The 21,466-nt window shown below is 52.7% G+C and overlaps 1 protein-coding gene across 2 annotated transcripts in view; it reads left to right on the forward strand.

Moving 5' to 3' along the window:
• Positions 1-2,584: 2,584 nt before the first annotated feature.
• Positions 2,585-21,466, forward strand: part of LBH (LBH regulator of Wnt signaling pathway) — a 32,314-nt gene continuing 13,432 nt past the window's right edge. The window contains exons 1-2 of one of the 2 annotated variants that reach the window (XM_075535351.1): positions 2,585-2,677; positions 12,252-12,354. In XM_075535351.1, the coding sequence (XP_075391466.1) occupies positions 12,277-12,354 (78 nt within the window). In that variant the 5' untranslated portion in view covers positions 2,585-2,677; positions 12,252-12,276. Of the gene's footprint in view, positions 2,678-9,306; positions 9,575-12,251; positions 12,355-21,466 lie in introns of those variants that run through there. The other variant, XM_075535352.1, reaches the window with a different exon arrangement.

Raw genomic sequence — 21,466 nt, forward strand, 5'->3', positions numbered from 1 at the left:
AAGGCACTTGGTCTTTCCTGCTGCCATTACTTGTCACAAGGTTTGGCTCAAGTTACCACATGACTTCTGCAGGGAGGTCAGTGTGCCCAGTAGCTGGACCCCTGGGCTGTCAGGGTGGTCTGACCTGGGCAGGGGCTCTGGGTACCTGGGTTCCACTTGGAAGTGTCCCTCTTTGGTCTGATGTTCTGTCCCTTCTTAGTAAGTGAGACTTGTTGGCATCGCATCAGTTACGACTCTTGGGGACCACATGGGTGACCCAGAGCAGAACTGCGTCCTCTGGGGTTTTCCTGGCTTACTCCTGATGGAAGCGTATGGACTGGCCTTTCCACAGCGGTGCCACAGGGGCGGCGTGAACCACTTGTCTCATCCGGGGATGTTTAGTAGGAGAGAACTTCTTACCAAAGAGATAACCTCTGTTTTATGCTGGAACATAGACTGTAGTACTGACATTTTTAATTGCCAGGAACACGGCTCTAAGTTTTGTGGCTGCTTGTTTGTTTTGTTTTTTCTTTCTTTCTGGTAATGAGGTGGGAAGCCAAATAAATCTGGGAACCTGTGGATTAGAACCGAGTCAAGGATTCCATTGGGCCCTTCGGAAAGGGCCTGCCTTTTCACTTGCAAAAGTCCTGTAATGCCCATGCCCGTGTTTGCACCCATCCCAGCTGTTCTGGGAGCTTCTTCCCTTCCTGTCTCCTCACAGTCTCCTTCTCTGGGACTCACTCACCCAACCCGAAACTTCTCTATGGCTTCAAGGCACAGCCAATGTTTGTGAGTGACTTCACTGTCAGACCCAGACCTGGCCCTCTGGGCCTGAGGACTATGGGGTTGAAACGAGGAAGGGAGGAGGACAGACTGACAAAGAGCACTCGGCTGTGGGCAGTGGGTGCTGTTTCTCACACACAGTTTGACCTCCTGCGGAGGCCTGCCCCGGCTGGAAGAGAAACAGGGACGTTGGCTCCAGGCACATGGAATCAGGGAAACTGGGTCAGTCAGGCTCACCAAAGTGACAGACCTGGCTTCCCTGTCACTGAGGCTGTGCGTGACCCCGTCTGCTGAGCACCAGCACTTCATTGACATGCAGACTGAGAGCTGGGTGATGCTCCTTGCCACTCCGCACCCCAAGATCTGGGCACGCCTTCTGCTCCCCGCTAGTTCCCAGCACTCCCCTGCTACCTCCTCACCCTTGTGCTTCTGCTGCTGCTGTCCTCCTTGAGGCAGGGCTGCCTTTCTCTTGCTTCTACCTGCTCAGATGCTGGCTCAATTGCCATAGCATTCATTCATTCGTTCCCTCAGCAACTATGTCTTGAGTGCCTCCTGGGTACCAGTCACTCTACCAGGTGGTGGAGGCCCAGCGGGTAAACCAAGCAGATACAATCAGAGCCTTCTGAAAACAGGACAAGCCCAAATTCACTGCCTTCGAGTCAATGCTGACTCACAGTGACCCTGTAGGGCAGGGTAGAACTGCCCCCGAGAGCTTCCGAAGACTCACTCCTCACATGAGCAGAAATCTCTCTCTCTCTACCAAGGAGCGGCTGGAGGCTTGGAAGGGCTCACCTTGCCCACTATCCCACCAGAACGTGTGTTCCGGTGGTTGGTGCTCTTCTCCCTGCCCCTCCTTTCTCAAGACATCATCCCCCACTCCACCAACACCCCGCCCCCCCCCCACAGGCACAGGTCTCTACGACAGCTATTACCTAATATACTCAAGGGAGGTGGGGTCTCCAGCCTCAGTGTCTCCAATGGCCGACTCCATGCCAAGCACCAGAGGCAGTCCTGGTTTCTTTATAAGAGGAACTCAGTGCCGGCAGATCTGGAAGAAAGCAAGAAGGCCGGAGGACGGCCCTGACCTCTGCCCTCCCACAGCAGGCTCGGTCTTTTTCCTGGGCCAGATGATGAGCTGGGGGAACCCCTGATGCTCTGAGCTAGGGGATCCACCTTAGAGCTGCGACGGCCTGGCAAGCACACTGACCTCGCTTCCAGCACCTGTGCCTGTGGGATGGTGCTGTGAACACTGATGAAAACGCAGAGGACTGACGTTCTCCTAAGTGATTCCTTGGGGCCATTTGACGCATGAAAAAGTAGCCAAACCTAAAAGCCCAAACCCACCACCCTCAGGCCAATTCCAACAGTAAGCAGCCCTGACCCATCATCCCACAACCAAACACACAGCCGCCATCAGATTGATTCTGACTCATGGCAACCCACCCCGCAGGATAGAGTAGAACTGTTCCCTAGGGTTTCTGAAGCCAGAGGTCTTTAAAGGAGCAGACAACCTCATCTTGCTGCCCAGGAGAGGAGGGTGGATTTAAACTGCTGACCTTGTGGTTAGCAGCCCAATACATAACCCACTCTACCGCCTGGCATATAGTAGGTGTTAACTGCCTGCCGGTAGAATTGTTACTGAAGAGCAGCGAGGTATAAGGTGGCTTCCGCTATCAGATCTCAAGACAGCATCATGTGGGTGTGAACTACACCCTGGACTCCAGTGAGCTGGATGTTAGCTCCGGTTACAGGTTAAGGAGCTGGCAGGGGCAGTCAGAGGGAGCTGCTCCCTGGTGCATAACTCACAGTGAGTGTGAAATCAGCAGGGTTGCAGCAGCTGGCCCTGGAGGAAGTGGACAGGCATCCTGTGTGCACTTGAAAGTAAAACCGAAAGCGCCTTTCTTCACAAGAAACTGTAAGTGTTTCCCTCTTTCTCGCAATCCCATAGATACTGTGGAATGGCTCCAGGACAGAGCTCTGGACAGAGACCGGGACCCGGGAGGGGAGAGAGGGACATGAAGGGAGTTCTGCCGTCTGTGCTCTTGGTTTAATTCAGGGAAGGTATCAGCCTGCTGGAGCCCAGGGCCGGCCCAGGAGCACTCTGTTCTATGATGTGCGTCCCCGTGATAGTAACCTGCTTTTCTGGCTGTTAGAGAGCATTCCTGTGTCGACGTGGAACGAGAGAACACACGCGGGAGCTAGAGGCAGGGCAGGAATGTGTGCATGTCCTTAATTGGACACGAGTGCTTGGAACTGGCTGCAGTTTGAGTGTATTCTTTTAAGCCCTGGATCTTAAATAATCCATAGCGTTTTCTTGTTCAGAAAAATCCCTTTGGTCCAAAGGATAGAAATGAAGCAAAAACCAAGGTGAAAATCACTTTGATCTTTAGAAAGGTAAGAGTTCCAACCCCAGGGTTTGGGATGGAACGGGGACAGAGGCCCCTCCTGAGACGGCACAGGCAGGGCTGTCTGCAGAGCGCCAGTACTACGGAGGCAAAGCAATTTGCTGCTCACATGTTCCCGGAAGCAGTGTCTCTCCACCTCCTTAGTGTCTTGGGAGCTAGCATGAGACACGGACTGCCTGTTTCTCTTGCTTAGGGATCCGAGGCCCTGAGAGGTCAAGCACACTGCCTGAGACTACCAGGAAAGTGCGCCGAGACACAGGTGTAATCTTGTTCAGGCTTTGGCTGGAGTTTGTGTTGTTTCCTGAGAGTTTGTGCAAAGTGGCTGGGGAGGGTGGAGGGAGAAGGCAGACTCACACAGGCAGGGTGGACTCAGCCACCACCCATCAAGCGCCAAGTTGGACACTCACTGGGAGGCTCACAAGACTGGGGGAACTCCTAGGGTGTAGGGGAGACACTCGGTAACCCCCCACCCCACAGTGCTCACCAGGTGGAGCTTTGCTGCTTGCTGGGCATCAGCCTCAAGCAGAGAAGCTTCACTCAAAGGAACTCGATGGGGCAAACAAGGCAGGCTGTGGTCGGAAGGTGGGGCCAGGGATGGTTTAGCTGTGGGATCCGTGCCTACCCTGCGGGAGATCTGGGTTTCATTCGCAGTCAGTGCCCCTCCTGCTCTGTCTGTCATCAGTCAGGGGAGGTGGTCATGTCCCTGTGATGCTGAACAGGGGTCGGCAGAGCTTACAGACTAAGGGGCGAGGAGGAAAACTTGATGGTACACTTCTAAAAGTCAGCCGACGAAAACCATATGGATCTCAGTGGGCCAACCACAACCAGTCCCGGGACCAGCCAGCATTTCATCTGGTGGTGTGATGGCAGTTAACCACCACAGACATCTTGACACTTAACATCGCAGTGACAGAAGGTGTCCTGAGAGTGTGAGCCTGCCTCCCCGCCATGGCCACGGCAGAACAAGTGCCCAACAACCCAACACTGGTCAAGCCTATAAAATCACAGGGCTGGCGAAGGCCAGGCAGGGTCTGGCACCCCCCTCCCACCCCCCGTGCACAGGCCGCCACGAGTCGCCATTTCTAGGACAGCAACAATATAGCTGAAATGAATCAAGAACCGCAGACAGTGCAACTAAACCCCCCTCCCTCCCCCGAGCACCTTAAAAACAAGCCCCGTGTGTGCTCAGTGCTTTCCAAGTTACCAAGTGTTTTCAAAACATTATCTCATTTCATCCTCACTTCAACCCACACACATTCTTGCCTTTCAAATTTCTTAAGTACTCAAACGAGTTTTACCCAAAAAATTGGCTTAGAAACTCCCCTTCTCCCACTCACTTTTTTGAACACCCCCCCAACCCCAACCCCCTCAAATCTTTGACTAATATCTTTTCAGAAGCTCCTGGATTCTCAGGGTGGGAATCTTGTTTCTTCTGACTGTCCTTACTTATTGGCTGGGTACCAGGATTCCTGGTCCGTACAACTGGAACCAACACTTTCCCATACAGTTTGCAGTTTAGCTATTAAGACAAAGACACAAACAAACCCATAGAGGTTATGGTCCGTGAAGTATTGTGGGGGAAAACACTGCCTTTGGAATCAAGAAGGCCCAGAATCAAAGCTTGGTTTCACCATTTAAAAACTATGTGCTTGTGGTGGCTGTGACCAATTTAACTTCTCAGCGCCTCTATTTCTTCGTTGGTAACAAAGATGTCTTAGGGCTATTGTGAGGAATAAATGTGGAAACAGCTAAGAGTGAACCTCAACAAATATGCCCTTTCCCTTGCTGTTGTTCTTTCTTTCCCAAGGTCAAATCACAATGTTATTAGAGTCCCTGGTAGCTCACGAGGGAGGCAGTCCTCCACCACCATACGGACCCAAAGGTACCTCGGAAGAAAGGTCTGGTGTTGTGCTTCTGAAAGGATGGATCACAGTCTGACCCTGCACTTATGGGGGGACAGTTGCTAGCAGTCAGATGCAACTCAAGGGCAACTGGTCTTTTGTTTTGTTTTGTAAATAGTTAGCCAAAGTGTAGCATTCACCACAGCACTGGCAAATTGCACGCAATACTTAGATTTCTTTTTTTTGCAAGCCAAAGGGGAACTAAAGTGAGAATGCATTGCCAAATAAATTTAGATAGAGACTTTAAGAAAAAAAAAACAAAAGTCTTGGGCTGCTAGCTGAGAAGGTGAGCACCTTGAGGCTAAGCTATGCCAAGGGAGGGAGACGGAGAAGGGTTTCTACTTCCATAAAGGGTTACAGTCTTGGGAACTGACAAGGGAAATTCTACCCGGTCCATAGGGTCGCGATGAGTAAGAACTGACTTGATGGCACTGCGTTTGATTTTTTGGTTGGATGAATAATTAGATGCACAGCCCTTATACCACGGCAGATTAGTGACTGTGGCTCACTGTCACAGAATATCAAGTATATATAATAGAATAGAATATATATATATATTAAGTGAGAGAGCAAGGAGGAGTTGAAAGAATTGGATTTATCTAATTTTGGAAAGTTAAGCAATTCTGTTTACACCGTTAGATTCTGAGATTTTTATCCAAGCAGAATTGTAACTCGGCCCCTTAATTTCTGGGGAGGCAAAGGTAAGAGAAGTGGGTACAGGTGGCTCTGAATGGGTGTTAACTTCACTGTGCTGCATATAGTAGCTGCTCAATAAAAGTTGGCCATAGACTGAGACTGCTTGTAGAGTTAGGTCTTGTGCTTGACCTTTGTTGCTGACTTCTTGGCAAACGTAGTTGTAAGGGTGATGTTGCAGTGGAAAGAGCTTTTGACCAAGGATGGAAGGCCTGTAGTCAAGTTCTATCTGTACCACTGGTGACCTTGGAGATGCCACTTAATCTCCTAAGTGTCTTTTCACCTGTAAAATGAGGAGACTGGACTAAGTGGTTCGGAAAGTCTCTTTTGGCTCTAAGGTTCTGGGGCTCTAGGTAATGCATTTGCTTATATGTCTCTTTGTTCATTTATTCAGAGGCAGTGGAGGTGCAACCTGTCTCACAGACCATTGATAAGCAATAACCAGAGTGCCTGGTGACAGACTCTAGAGTAGCGATTCTCAACCTGTGGGTCACAACCCCTTTGGGGTGGTCAATCGACCCTTTCACAGGGGTCACCTGATTCATAACAGTAGCAAAATGACAGTTATGAAGTAGCAACAAAAATAATTTTATGGTTGGGGGGGGTCACCACCACATGAGGAACTGTATTCAAGGGTCACAGCATGAGGAAGGTTGAGAACCACTGTTGTGGAGGAAGGGAGAAAATGCAGCGACCCAAAGCAATGTCATGTAGCAAAGTGGAACATTCTGCTGCAGAATGGAAAGTGAGCGTGTCTCCAAGTTCTCGAGTTCCAACCACTCACTAGCTGGATAATCTGTGGCAAGTCCCCTCATTTATTTCAGACTCGCTTTGAATATCTATAAACTGGGGGTGGCAAGTTGTGAAAATTCTGGGAAAATCTGCCATACATGATATAAATATAAAATAAGATGTTTGAGAACTGGCACACATAGACTTTGCTTGCTGCCCTTGCAGCCAAGTTTAGTGGCCCGTCTCGTCTCTCTGTTTTGTTTTTCAAATGAATGAATCACCAAAGTCCCAGGAGGCTTACTTTCTTCTCTAACTTACCCACAGAGGTTATGTTAAATCACAATATAACCACAATGCGCTGCCCTTGAATCGATTCTGACTCCTAGCGACAGGGTAGACCTGCCCCTGTGGGTTTTCGAGACTGTGACTCTATAGGAACAGAAAGCCTCCTCTTTCTTCCTAGGTTACAATGGGCAATAGGTCATTAATACAAACCCCACCAAGGCTCCTGTCAGAGGCTGGCTAGCCTCTCCACTCCTGAGGACCTCATGCACCTAGATTGCCTTTCTTTCTAGTTCGTCTTAGTCTGGACGCTCCACTGAAACTGGTTCAGCATCACAGCAACACAGGAGCCTCCAGTGATAGTCCAGCAGGGTCGGTATTTGAGGTGCGCTGGCCACAAACCAAACCTGGGTCCCCCATATGGAAGGTGAGACTTCAACTGCTGAACCACCACGGTTCCTAATAAAGAGTCGATATCAGTTTGTGACCCCAATGTTCCCCAATCTAGGGGATTTCCACCCCCCACCCCCACCCCCCAGAGACCAGATACCTGCTAGTGGAAACTTTACTTCTCCAAAAGAGAACATTCTGACACTTAAGGTAGGGGGTGGTGTGTGGTGTGTGTGTGTGTGTGTGTGTGTGTGTGTTAGCAGTAGGAAGTTAGCTTTCTAAGAGTTTTGTAAGTTTCACAAGGCAATAATCACAAATGGGTAAAGTGAGGCTGTTGGGATGTAGAACTTGAGATAGTCATTCATCTCCACTCCACCCCCCCTGCCCGCCCAAGCCAGTCTGGAGAGAAAAGACCCTGCTCACCCAGGGCAGAGCTCTAGGTTCTCCTAAGATCCCAGCCTATAAACCTGGCCTTCCAGCTTTGGCTTCCCCTTCAGTCACATGGAAGGCAACAGGTCATCCTTAGCTGATGATGCTGAAGGCTCTCCATCCTATGCACACAGTCCCTACTGTTCATAGGGGCCCCACACCCAAAACACCTGCCCTTAGCTCCTGCCCATGAAGACATGGCCCTCTGCCACAACACCGCCATCCGGGCAACAGAATGGAGGTCCAGATCTGCAGCCCAGTGGGTTTCTGGTTGAAAGGGGCAGGGGGGTGGGGAAATTGTCCTGGAGCTACGTTTCATAGGCCCCTCCCTGCACTATGAATTATAATTCAGATTGTGGATATGGATGATTAAACATAGCAAAGTTTACATTTTAAAAATTATGCTTATACAGTCTTTTAGAAGGTTTGCATTGGGGTTGGTGTGGGCTGAAAAAAACGCGTGCTAAGGCTCGGCCTCCTTATGATACCGGAGTTGCTAATGCTCACCACTAATCTCGGCATCCTTTCACCGGTTTCCATTTTTATGCATGAATCCGTTGATTCAATACACTAACTGCCTTTCTTCAATACAACCAGCTGATTGTAAAGCAAGTTAATTTTGTTTCTCTTTTGATGGCCCATCTACCCCCACCCATACACACACACACACACACACACACACACGTCGGGGTGCGCTGAACATTTTACAGGAGGAATTGAAGCAGCGGCGCGCTCCGGCCACAGAGGGGCAGCGCAGGGTCTGGAGTGAGGCTCTTTTCAGCCTCTGGGGCTGCGCAGTTTGACCGCCTGGACTGATTCCCTCAGAGCTGCAATTGCTGCTGGACTTGCGGGAAGGGCTCGCACGCATCACCAGCTCTTTGTTTCTTCTCTCACTGATGGACTGACCCCTTGGCACCCACCTGGGAGCTCAGGCAGGTGGGGTGTGCTTGCGCGCTCTCACGCAGCAGCCTGCCGCGTGTATGTGTGCGTCCAGAGAAGATCCCACTGTGGATCTCGGAGAGCTGCAGACCAGCTCCCCTTCTGCGGCCGCGTAGTCCCCCCAGCTCCGTGTCGCCTCCCACCTTGTCATTACTTTAAGCGGTTCTTTTAGCTTCCATCCAGCATGCCTGAGGGGACAGGGGCGGTGGTTCGAGCGCAAGCTACTAAGGGGGGGGGGTGCGGGGACTGAACGCTGAAGAGGGTCTGGATGGGTGGGCTGGGTATGGGGTACGCAGGAGGGCGCTGAGGCCAGGCGGCCAGGCTCGCAGAACGCCGCGGTCCCCAGGCGCAGTCAGCCGCGAAGCAGCCACGTCCGGAGCGGCTCGCGGGGTCCTCAGCACCACCACCTCGGCCCCAGGGTCCCTGGGGCGTGCGCGGGAAAGGGGTGTGCGGATGCGGACGCGGATGTGTGTGTGAGCGGAAAGCGGCGTTGACATTGGACTCCAGCTCGGCTGCGCGCGCGCGGGTGCTTGCGTGTGTACCCGCGCGTGTCTGCGTGTGTGAGAGTCGCGGGGAGGGGGGCGCACTAGGAGCTGCAGCAAACCACAGCGCTCCGGGGATCCGCGCCGAGCGCGCCCCCGAGCCGCCTCCCGCACGGGCTGCGAGCGGTGAAGCCATTCATGATTTTGGTGACGTTATTCCAAGAGTGGGCGCGGGAGGGCGGGGCTTCCTGGTGCCAAGCCCCGCCTCCGCCCCTATAAATACAGCTTCCGCGGCTCTTTGTGGGGCCCGGAGCTCTGGGGGCAGAGAGAAGCTATCCGGCTGCTTTGCCGACGCCGCTGGCCGTGAGGTTGTCTCGGGAAGGCGGACCGGTGAACGCCCCGTGCCCGCGCCCGGCCGCCTGCCTCCCTCCCGGCCCCGGCCGTGCGTCTGCCTGCGCCCGAGTCATCCTTGCTCGGGACGCGGTGACCGCTTTTCACTCGCAAGGGCGTGGGTCAGCCTCCCCCAAGACTTCATGTCTGTGCATTTCCCCATCCACTGGTGAGTATCCTGTGCCCTCGGCGGGCACCCGCTCGTGCCGATGCCGGGTGGTCGCGCAGCGAGCGCCGCCGACGCCCCGCGCTCTCCCGTCGCCCGTGCCGGTTCCGGAGTCCAGGTCAAGGTGGACCAGGCGGCGCGGTGGGGGGCGCGGAGAGCATCCAGACAAAGGAAGTGAACTCGGAGCCCTGGGCCCGGCGCTGGCCGGAGGGGGGTGGTCTGGGTGCGGCGGGAGGGGGCCGGAGAAGCGGAGGTCGCGCCCGAAGCCCCCTCCTACGTGAGGGCTGCCTGTGCGGCGGACTCCGGCTCCGGCCGGCCCGGCCCCTCCCCTCCTATCCCCTCCCCTCCCCTCCCCTCCCCTCCCTGGTTCTTTTTGTTCGCGGCACGCAAGGCTCGACGCCGGCCCAGGAGCGGGTGCCGCGGGCGCCGTTCGCCGGGCTCCGGGCGGTGGGAGGGGGCGGGGCGGGGACGCGAGCACCCTGAACACCGCTAGCGTTCTGCACGCATAGATAGCCCGAACAAGCGTAGCGGCTCTGCGGGGGGCTGGAGCGGAGTGGCGATCCGGACACCCAGCTGGATGGAGCCCGGGTCTGGCGGCGGGGGGGGGGGCGGGGGGCGGGGGGGGAGGGTGCAGCTGGGGTTCGTCTCTCGCGGGGGCCGCGGATCGGACCCCAGGAGCGGAGCATCGTGAGCGTTCTCTGGACCTGGAGCGAGGTCTAGCGCCGGCGACTTGAAGGACTGACTGGGGGTGGGGGGAGCGGGAGGAGCGGGCGCCCAAGGCTCCCAGGTAACGGTGTGGACCACCCAGCCCCGAGCCGCGGCGGGTCGTGGGGAGGGTGGGGAGGGGTCGCGGCAGGTTGTAGCCTAGGCGCAGGTCTGCTCAGCCCAGAAAGAGGAAAGTTGGGCGCTTCACGCCTCAACTTTTCGGGGCCCGCGCCACGGCCCCAGACGAGGAGAAGAGCGCGCCCCTACATCCGATGGAAATGGCCACTCCTCCTGCACTTTGCTTTGGGAGTCTGCAGGCTGGCTGTTTCTTACCCATGACAGGAGGAGAAACTTCCTTCCAAAGTCCTGGATCTTGACCCTAATTTTCCCTAATACCCATCACCTTCCATTCACCCCTTCATTGTATCCAAACCCGGTGCTGTTTAAAGGGGGAACTGAGTTCTCAAAACACACCCCCCCCCACCCCTGAGCTTGTGGGCCCCTTGCTCTCTGGACACCCCCTTTCTGCCACCTCTGTGCTGTGCGAGGCAAAAAAAAAAATCTGTCGAGGTAGCTACGGGAGATGTGAGAGCCCATCAGAGTTGATATTATTATCTTCTGAGGCATGAAGGGTTAGGATTATTTTATGTTGTTGGTTGACACCTAATAATTAGCTAGTAACATCACCATCACCACCACCACCACTCCCCGCCCAATGTAAACCTTTCCATATAACTGTGAGACAGGCCCTATTCTCCTCGCCTTGGTAACACATCACCCACCTGCAGCTCAGAGAGGCTCTCTGACTCATTCAAGATCACACAGGTAGTAGTGACGGAGCCTAGAGCTCATGGCTCCCATTTCCAAATCCTGTGCTGTTTCTACTCCATGTAATAACTGTAGAATGAAAAGGAGTCTGGTCCCCCTTTCTTAATTGTCTTCCCTTTAAAACCTGGCCTGTGTGTGTGTGTGTGTGTAAGGTGTGGTGGTGAAAACATTGGGTGCTGTGTAGAGGGCTGTGAACTTCAGTGTGTACTGTTTGGCACGGTTTGTACAGGACCCGGTGTGCGTCCATGGGCGGCTTATGTGCCGATGTGGGAGGATAATGGAACATTTGTCCCCTGCTTGCAGAGTACAAAGCACTTTCACATGTCAGCCCTTGGTGGGCCAGCTTGGCCCCACTGGAAATTTCCCCTGCCATCAGTGTGCCGGGTGTCCTTAAAAGCTTTTAACCCAGGGCATGTCTCCCAAGCCCGGAGCTTGCAGCTGCTGGGGCTGGGGCTAGCGGCCAGGGTTGGACCGGCAGATGTGAAGCTTGCAGAGCCGCTGACCCTTGGGGCTTTAAGTGGGATTTTTTGCAAAGAAAAGCACCAGAGAGATGCGGAGACGTGTAGGGCAGGGTGATTGGACTTTGTTCCCCTGAGGCTGACCTATTGTCATTATTATATAACAAGCAAACAAAGTTTATCTTTGGACAAACTTCATGAGGATTTGTTTTCTTTAATCCTTCATCCGGGAGGGGTAAAGGGAGATCTGCGTGGACTGGTTTACATTTTGATAGGTAAATTCAGCTACCTACCTACTTTCTTCTTCTCCTCCTTTTCCTCCTCCTCTTTTTCCCTCCTCCTCCTCCTCCTCTTCCTCTTCTTTTCTTCGAGTTCTGCCCTTTATAAAGAGAATCCAGAGTTGCTCTGTACTTCTTGAAACACAACTGGCTTTGGGTCTGATGCTGAGAAGAGAGGAGTGGGGTTTGCCAGAGAGGTTTTCAGACCCGTTGAAGTTGAAACCTTGGGGCTGTGGGCTTATAAGGCGCTTCCTGGGGGGTGTGAGCTTGTTTTTCTGTGAGTCCTGTTTTGAACATCTCTCATCCTGTCTCCAGACAGGGCCGCTGCTCTAGCAATAGCACGCGCACCAAGAGTGGGGATGTGTGTGTGTGTGTGTGTGTGTGTTGACTCTGGTCTGGGTTTCTCCGCAGCCCTGACTATCTGAGATCATCCGAGATGACTGAGGTGATGATGAACACCCAATCCATGGAGGAGATTGGACTCAGCCCGCGGAAGGATGGCCTTTCCTACCAGGTGAGTTGAGTCCTGAGAGACACTGCCCCACCCCCGCTGGTTCTTGAGAGGACGCTGGCTTCTGCCCTCTCCCTGGCTGGAAGCAGCAGGAGCCTGTGCCAGTTGTCAGGACTTGGTGACCTCAGGAAAGTCGGTGAGTGCTAGCAAGCCTGTTTCCTCATCTAAAAAATGGGAGCAGCCCTGGTCTGTCTGTCCCTCCTTGGTTTGTGGTGAAGCGTCAACAAGATGAGACAAGGCATTCAGAGTCCCTTACTGGAGTCAAGTTAGTGTTCCATAAACGCTAGCTGTTTATCAATGAGGCACCATGGCTGCCGTGAATCACCCCTCCTGTTCTGGGGGAGGAAATGAGTTACACAGGTAGCTTAGACCAGAGCTTCCCTTTCCGACTACATACACCTTGGGCAGAACAAACGTTGCTGTGAGGGGCAGTCTATGGGCAAGGATGGTCTGTTAGGGAAATGACTGTACCAAACACTGTCTTTCCTCTTCAGGCCAACTGTTGACCATCGCACGTCAGAGTTCAGGTTCAAACTACGTAAGAGTTGAAGTGTTATGCTCCCAGTAGGGCCACTCTCATGGGATGGTAGGGAGCCATTGCTGGGCTCCAGCTCAGAAACTGTCCTGTCTGGCGAGTCCAGAATGCTACTGACCCAAAGACACAGCCATGTAGGAATGCAGTAGCACCTGGTGGGGGGATGGGAGGGGGGAGGCTTTATTCCAGTGTTCTCCGGGCCTTTGCATGCTACTTTCCTGCCCTGCCACTGGGCCCTAGGGCCACATATGCACCCCTTCCCTGGTGCGCTGGCTGGTGAGTGGTTTGGCTAGGAGAGTCCCCAGGTGGCTGTGAAGTCTGGGAAAGGGCGGAGCTTCATCAGGGAACCCTTGTAGGGAGGCTGGCTTCTGTGTTGATTAATGGGGACAGGCTGGGTCCTCTCGATAGTTATCTGTCGAATGCCCACTGTGTGCCAAGCATCTGGCAAGGGTGAGCTCATGATCCAGTGGGAATTCTTGCCTCACTGCACCCATGAAGAACGAGTCGAAGACTCCAGTCTCCTCAACTCCCAACACGTGGTCCTAGGGTATATGGTGGGGGTGAGGGGGGGGGGTGTTCTGTAACTTGAGGCTACTCTGGCTACTCAGCTTTCCTTAGAATAGGTTCAGGGACATTTGCTTTTTAGCAAAAGAAACAGGTTGGAAGCCTACTGAGTGTGGTAAAGTGTGCTGGAGGCCAAGGTGGTAGGGGTGGTGGTGGGGGTTGTCAAAGAGGGCAGAGATGAAGGCACAGGGCAGGGCGTGGGAGCTTCTGCTACTTGGGAAGCTCAGTAAGGTTCCTTTGCTTTGTGTCGGTATAACTGGGTCGCTTTTGCTGGTTGGACCTGAGTATTCATTCAGTTAGCTCAAAAGGGCTGTCTGGGTAAAAGAGGCCCTCTTTCCTGGGTTGGATTTATGCCTTCGGCCCCAGAGTGGGTCTGAGGCAGACAACGGAGGGCCCCACAGCCTGGTGGGAGGTGTAGATGGTTCCTGGCCCTCTGGCTGGGGTGTTTTGGATACTGGTTTACAAGCCACCGAGTCAGACAGCACCTCTCTGTAGTTTCAGGTGAGGCTTTCTTTCAGTTCTGGGTCTCAGCTTTCCATTGCAGAACCTTTCCAGATGCAGTCAACAGCCTGCCTTCCGCCAGCCTTTTATGTTCCCCTTTCAAACATGCTCCAGGATAACAGGCCTGCAGGACCGTTTTCTTGACTTCTCCCGTCTTTCAGTCCAGCCTGCTGCCTGGGTCTGAGGGGTAAGACAGGGTCCGGGGGCAGAGGGACCACAGCCCTGGGTCAAAACGACTGCCCTGGGGCTGAATGGCAAGAACACCACCACCTGGGGGCTTCTGAGATGGCTCTGTGCTGCCTGAGGAGGGGACCTTTAAATTGTCCCTTGTGTTGACCTGTGGTCCTTTATGAATCTCACCAGTTCCTTGGGAAATCTGCTCCCTGGGGCGGGGGCTGGGGTTACCATCCAAAGAGTTCCAAAATAGCTTCTTTGGAACTTCAAAGGACAGTTGTTTGGTGATGGTCCCAGGAAGGCCTCTTGGCTGCTTGGTGCAGAGCAAAGGACATCGGTTGGGTGCTTACTTACGGCGTGCACAGCACGTTGCTGGGGGCTGCAGGGTGGGCCCAGGGCTACTGTGGGAAAGGGGCATGACCTAAACAACTGTAACCCAATGCAGTCAGGTAGAGCGACACTAAAGCCACCATCCGCCCAGGGATGGGATGGCAGTGATGACATCTGACGGATGGAATTGGAGAAGGCTTGGAAGAAGGAGGTCAGCCTGGGGCCTTGAACAAGCAGGAAGCCTTTGAGAGGCCACCTCCCTCTCTCATGGAGTCTGGTCACACCTCGAGAGAGACACCTTGGTGCCCCCTGTTGATGCCCGTCCATGGAGGTCTGACAGTTGGGGGCCTGGTGGGCCCACTCAAAGGGCGATTCAACAGAGTCCCACCAGAGCTGCTGGGATTGGCTGGAGCTGGCAATGGGTGGCCAACCACCTGACCTGTGTGCTCGGGCTCTGCCTCAGAGCTGGGGTGGGATGGGCGGGGGGGCTTGCTAGCTCTGTTCTTGGCACTCCTCCGGAGGATAATAATAGCATGTGGCTTTTACTGAGACCTACTTTTCCAAAGAACTGAACATGGGAAGGAGACATCCATTCCTGACTTGGCAAATGAAAGAGAATCTCAGGCTTGCGATTGACCTTGAAACAAGGTCATAAAATAAATAGGCATCTTGGGCTTTGTCAAGCACCCCCCATGTTCGGGACCCATCAAGAATGAAATGCCCTTTCTCCTCTCAACACCTGTGTCATTTTGTATTTTCAACTGTTACTGCACTGAGCTTTAGGGCTCCTCAGCCTGGCTTACCTATACCTGCTGACATCTTGGAGGGGAGGGCATGATCTAATTGCTGTACCCATCAGTCGTCACCCCTCACCCACCTCTCACCCCACCCCAGATGCCCAAGAGCTCCAACCACACTAAAGTCGCTGCCATCGACTTGATTCCAATTCATAGCAACCCTGTAGAACAGAGAACTGCCTTCATGGGTTTCAGAGACTGGAAATCTCAATGGGTGTGAATCTCCATGGCTTCCATGGGAAGCCTCCTCTTTCTCCCGTGGAATGACTGGTGGTTTCAAACTCCAGACCTTTGCCGTTAGCAGGCCAAAGTGTGCTCATTGCCCCCACGAGAGCAGGCGCTCTGTGACTGGCCGTTTCTGTAAATTTGAACCGCCTGACTCCACAGCTTGCCAGGTCCACTTCTGTCTCAGATGCTGTAAAGGGCCTCCTCCTCGGGTGCATGTCTAAGACAGCAGTTCTCAATCTTCCTGATACCGTGACCCTTTCATCCAGTTCCTCATGTGGTGGTGACCCCCCCAACCATAAACTTATTTTCGTTGCTACTTCATCGCTGTCATTTTGCTACTGTTAAGAATCGTCATGTAAATATCTGATATGCAGGATATATTTTCATTGTTACAAATTGAACATAATTAAAGCATAGTGATGAATCACAAAAACAATGTGTAATTATAGATTGTGAGATATTGATGTGTTTTCCCATGGTCTCAGGTGACCCCAGTGAAAGGGTCGTTCGATCCCCAAAGGGGTCGCAACCCACAGGTTGAGAACTGCTGGTTTAGAGAATACATTCAGTCAGTGAAATCTCCGTTCCTTTGGCATGAATGACCACACCTACCCCCCAGGATCGGGGTGGGGGTCAGGGAGTGATCCTTTACTAGAAAGCCTGTGAGCTTCGTGGTGGCTGTGGGAGGCAGCTTGTCAGTGAGCCAGAGGGTCTTGGGGGCATCTTGATGGCTGGGGCTCCCTCTTCACACTGTGTCTGGGGGACTCAGGTTCTTTGGCCAGTGAGGCCAGGAATGTCAACTGCCCCATGCTGTCCTCCTTTCCAAGTCAGCCGCTGCCTCGGGCGCCTGTCCCTTTGCCGACAGCAGAGATTTGAAGAAGGTGGCATTGTGGTGTGCTGTTCTGCCTGCTTTCCCTCTGTGGCTCTGTGCAAACTGGCCTGGGCTCTGTGTGAGCGCAGGTCCTGGGTCTGTAGGCACGTGTGCTGCCACGCCCCAGAGGATCCTGGGATTCTGACCTTGCTTCTGAACATCTCCCAGCATGGCACACTCAGCCGTTATCCCACAGCCTGATGGTCCTTGCTGAAGCCTAGGTCTAGGAAAACTCCTGGGTGTGGTGTTAAGGAAGGGAGATTTAGAAAAGGTCCCAGGGATTGCAGTCAGCGAGCTAAAGCAAAAAGCGTATGAATCGTCGAATGGAAAACTCATCTGCTCTGTAAATCTTTCCCCAATTCACAATAAACTAGCAACGACAGAATTAATGGCCTCTTTTTATAGTCTCTGGACCCATACAGGACAGCTTTATCCTTCTCTAAACTCACTGCCTTTGAGACGATGCCAATTCAAAGAGACCCTATGGGACAGAGACCGGCTCCAGAGGATTTCCGAGACAGGAAGTCTTGTCCGAAGCAGCAGACAGCCCCATCTTCCTCCCGTGCTGGGATCAAACCACCTACCTTTCAGTTTGTGGGCTAGTCCTTCGCCCACCAGGGCTCTGGTACCCTTCCCCAGCTTCTTTCTGTTCCCCTCAGATCATGGCACATGTCTGTGAACAGCGGCCCCTGAGATTTCTTCCGCCCCGTATTCTTGGTCTGCACTCCCAACACCTGACAGCCGTCCTCCAGGCTGGCGAGCTCTGAGCACTCCTTCTCAAGGAGGCTTAGGAGGCTGAAGGAGCACTTTCTTCATCCCCCGAGCGGCCAGCCCTGTCCCTTGTCCTTTCCCCTTGGTCTGCATGATGAAGAGCCCCACAGCATCTTCCTGTTTGGTTCTCAAAGCAGGAGCAAGCGACTGGTGGCCCTTGGTCTTGCAGAGAGCAGGGACAGTGGTGGGCTGACCTTTTGTTGCCCAGGCCTACCCACTGGCTTCCTGCAGTTGGAGAACAGTTGCCTTGGAAAGGAGTGGATTAAAGGACTCCTGGCCTTGAACTTGCCTCTCACTGGACAGGGCCTCTGTCTGTCTCTCCTCTCTGAGAAGCCCAGCCCTAGCCAGCTCCTCCCTCTCCCCTTCCCCAGGCCCTCACAGGCCACAGTAGCGCCTCTATCAGAGAAGAGGTGTTGTAATTAGGGGCTCCTTCCCTCTTCCCTCCTGTCCCTGCCGAGAGGTAGGTCACAGGAAGGCGCCTGTTCCATGACCCTGCCTCCTGCTCCCAGAAGCGCTCGCTCAGAAGGCCACTGTGGGCATAACTTCTCAATGGCCTGTGTCTAACCGTGGGCAGAACCCCCTTGCTTCACTTGGCTCGCTGGTGGCCCCGGGGCGCTATCCCCAACCAGCGCTCATGAGTTTTGGAGACCTACACAGTGGCTGCACCCAAGTCCCCCCGCCCCCACCTCGCCCCGCTCACCAGCCGCCTTTAGAAGCCCCCGTTGTCTGTCTGGAGAGAAATCAAGCTGACCTTCCACAGCTCTTGGCAAGAGGCATTGCAAGAGTGGGCATGGAAGTTACAGGAATGGTGGCAGCAGGTGGACTGTCCCCTGTCCCTTCCTCCTCCACCCCACACCCTCCTTGGTAACGGTCACTAGAAGGTGACTTCAAGCAGGCAGGCAGGGTGGTGCGCTTCAGAGGAACAAGGAACCCATTTCTTTAAACAGCCTTGGAACTGTGCTGCCTCTTTCTGAGTTCAGACCCAGACTACTTTATCAGAGGGACCGGGCATCTTCCTTCCTATGCCCAGGGCCTTGACACAAACACCAGGTTCATGGTTTTGTGATGCCCCTGGGTTAGGGCCCCCCAGAGGGCTGGGATTATTCCCAACGGGGTCCCCAGCCCCCAACACATACACATCCCACGCTCCTTGTCACAGCCGTGAGTCTGTACGTCAGCCAAGGATAGAACAAGCTTTCTTCACTTCCCCAGCCAGCGTGTTGCACACTAGATCCATACAACCCAGCCTTCGCTCAAAGGGCCTGTGTTAGACCCGACACCTCTCAAAGCCATCATGTGTGCCTTGCCGCCCAGAGCCCGGGACTGTGTCTCCGGCAGCTCTTGGACCTTACAATCCCAGGCACAGTGTCCTCCAAGGAAGTTTCTCAATGAGTGGGGAACCATGATGGCTTGGGCCCTCCTTTTCCTGCCTGAACAATTCCCCTCTACCTTGGCAGTTCCCGGATCAGCACTTTCTGTAAGTCCACTCCGTCGCCCCGACTGCACAGAGAGGAGACGCGTACCACTAGGCAGAGAGAGAGAGATGAGTTTGAGTGTCGAGTCTTGTGACTGGAGCCAAGAGCTATTCCTGGGTGTCTGGAGAATGTCCTGAAATGCTCTTTCAGGCTGGAGGCCTGAAATAATCCTCAGGATAGGAAGGCAGGCGCTCATTCAGATGAGGCTCAGTGTGGCCCGGTCTGTATTCCTTCCCAGACTAGCAGCCTCTGCCTGCCTCTCCCCCCTCCACCCCCCACCACCTACTCTTCCCTTGCCCTGAGCCTCCCCCGACGGGGGTTCTTCATCAGCCATCCAAATCCGCCTCTGCTGGCACAGAGCCATCTTGGAAAAAACAAAAACTTGCCCGAACCTTCTTCTAGCTATTGTCAAGCTTAAAGCTTAGACCTGAAGGGAAGCTCTGGGACTCATGACTGACCACCCCCACCCCCCTGGCCCATTAGACTCACATGCCTGGCCCTGTCTGAAGCTCATGTCAGGTAAACTGAATTGCAGAGGCACAAGACCTTTTGTGCCGAGTGGTATCAACTACCTCATAGGAGTGTTTTTTGGGAGCCAATGTGAAGGAAGATTCTGGATTTTGCACACGAAGTAGAATCGGTCTGAACAAGGAGGATGTCCACACAGCTCAGCCAGGCCTTTCCCTAACTCGACTTAGCACAGTTCCCAGATTGAATTCATAGTATACCTTTGAGCTCACCTTCTGCCTTCCCGTCAGAGAGCCTAACAACCTTGCCTGCCCTGGATTTGAAAGGATCCTTCTTGTTGTTAGGTGCCATCAAGTCAGTTCTGGCTCAGAGCCACAGACCCAAACACTGCCCAGGCCTGCACCATCTTCACCCATGGTTACGGCCATTGTGTCAGTCCATCTCCTTGAGAGTCTTTCTTGTATACCGACCGTCTGCTTTAACAAGCTTTACTTCTTAGGTCTGCCCCAAGTCCTAGATATCTTCTTCAGACACAGGCCTGTAGAGGAGTCCACAGTGAGTGAGTGGTCCTTAGTCCAGGAGGCCAGTCACTGATGCCCGTGAACAGAGGTGGTACCTACCAAGGTTCCCATGCACTTCTTCACTTCCGCGTGTACACACACACAGCCTACAGGCAGACCACGGGGTGTTACTTGTGGTTGTTTTGAATTAGTATTATCATTGTAGGTGAGTGTTCTTTTCCATTTTTTGGGAAAAGTTTCTTGGTACTTCCATTGAAACAGTCTAGCTTGTGTTTTATTATCGTTATGCCCTAACTCCCCACATTAGAAAAGTAATCCGTGCCCACTGGAGAAGTGGTAGTTTATCTTTCCAGCATTTTGTTCCCTTTTCCGTGAGTTCATCACGTACAGACGACGACGTTCCCATTGTAGCCGTTGTGCGTTCTTGTCCCACGCATTTTTATTTCGATGTAGCCAAGGTCACATACAGCTGTGGTCTACAAGGCAGCCATGGCATCACACATTGCACCAAAGCCCCTTTTTCAATAGCGGCGCAATGTTAGATCACAAAGGTCAGCCATCGTTTGTTTTGCTTTTCTCCATTTGTTGGAGTTTTCATGTTATAGATGTTTGTTCTTCTTGCAGTAATCATTAAAGTTTTATAGCGAGAGATTTATCTGTAAGTTATCCTATTTCCTTAGCAGAGACTCTCAAGAGTAGACTATTAAAAAAAAAAGAGTAGGCTGTTGAGTGAGCGTGTGTGTTTGTGTTCTCATTTTAAAGCATATCCATTCCTCAGAGAAATTTAGGTAAACACAGTATAAAAATAGCAGTAGAAACTGCCCATAATCTTAGCATCAGAATATTTTGGTATATTTGCTGCTATATTCTTCTTTGCACTTAGTTTAATAAAAAATAAGATTCAGGTAACACTATATGTGTCGCATAGAACCCCTTTCTCCTTTTCACCCCTATCTGTATTTTTGTCATTTGATTTTCCTCGTACCATGGGATTTTGTTATGAACCATTGGTTTTTATCACTGACGCCCAGCTTGTGGCCTACGTTACTCTTAGAAACAATGCTGCTGTGAATGGAATTTTTATAAATCTCCACACAGGTTTGATTGTTCCCTGGGAACAAAATTCCAGCAGAATTACTGACTCTAAGCGACTCAGCATCAATAAGCTTCCCGATGGATATGTTACTTTAAAACCTGGGAACATGAGAGAGTTTGTCCAAATAAACGCCCCAGCATTGACTCCTCTGGCAAATAAGAACTCAGGGGTAAGATCTGTTGAGGTGGGAGCTTGGTAGACAGAATCAGAAAAGTGGTTATTAATCTGTTAGTACTTATTATTAGTTTATTAAGTACTACTTTCCAGCAGAGGTGATAATGACCCGTACGGTTAGGCAGCGTTTAGCCAAGCTGGTGATCACGTCCTTGTCCCTGGGAGGTGATATTGACGCGGTCTGGATTATAAATGTGTGTTTGGGTCAGTGATTACCCTCCTAGTATATCCTTTCTTCGGCCAATGACCCTGAGCACCATTGACCTGGAGGAAGACCAGTGAAATCTGGGGCTAGAGATCCTTGAAGATTGGCCAGACCTAGGCTTTGTCTTCTGATCGAGCTTGATTCTCCTGGGATTCTGGGTCTGGCTCTTGGAATGCTCAGTCTAGAAGTCAAGGATAGACAGGGGCCTTAAGAAGTAAATCCAGACATCGTCTTAGACCCCATGTCAGAGGGCCCTGGATTGGGCTCCCAGTCCTTGGACTTTGGCAACCAGGAAACAATGCAGGTGAGTGTTCAGGTAAGGGCAGCAGATCCTGTTATGTTTTCCTTGGGAAGACACATGATGATGATGATGATGATGATGATGATGATGATGATGATGATGTT

This window comes from Tenrec ecaudatus, chromosome 17 (assembly GCF_050624435.1).
Source record: "Tenrec ecaudatus isolate mTenEca1 chromosome 17, mTenEca1.hap1, whole genome shotgun sequence".
NCBI classification, from domain to species: Eukaryota; Metazoa; Chordata; class Mammalia; order Afrosoricida; family Tenrecidae; genus Tenrec; species Tenrec ecaudatus.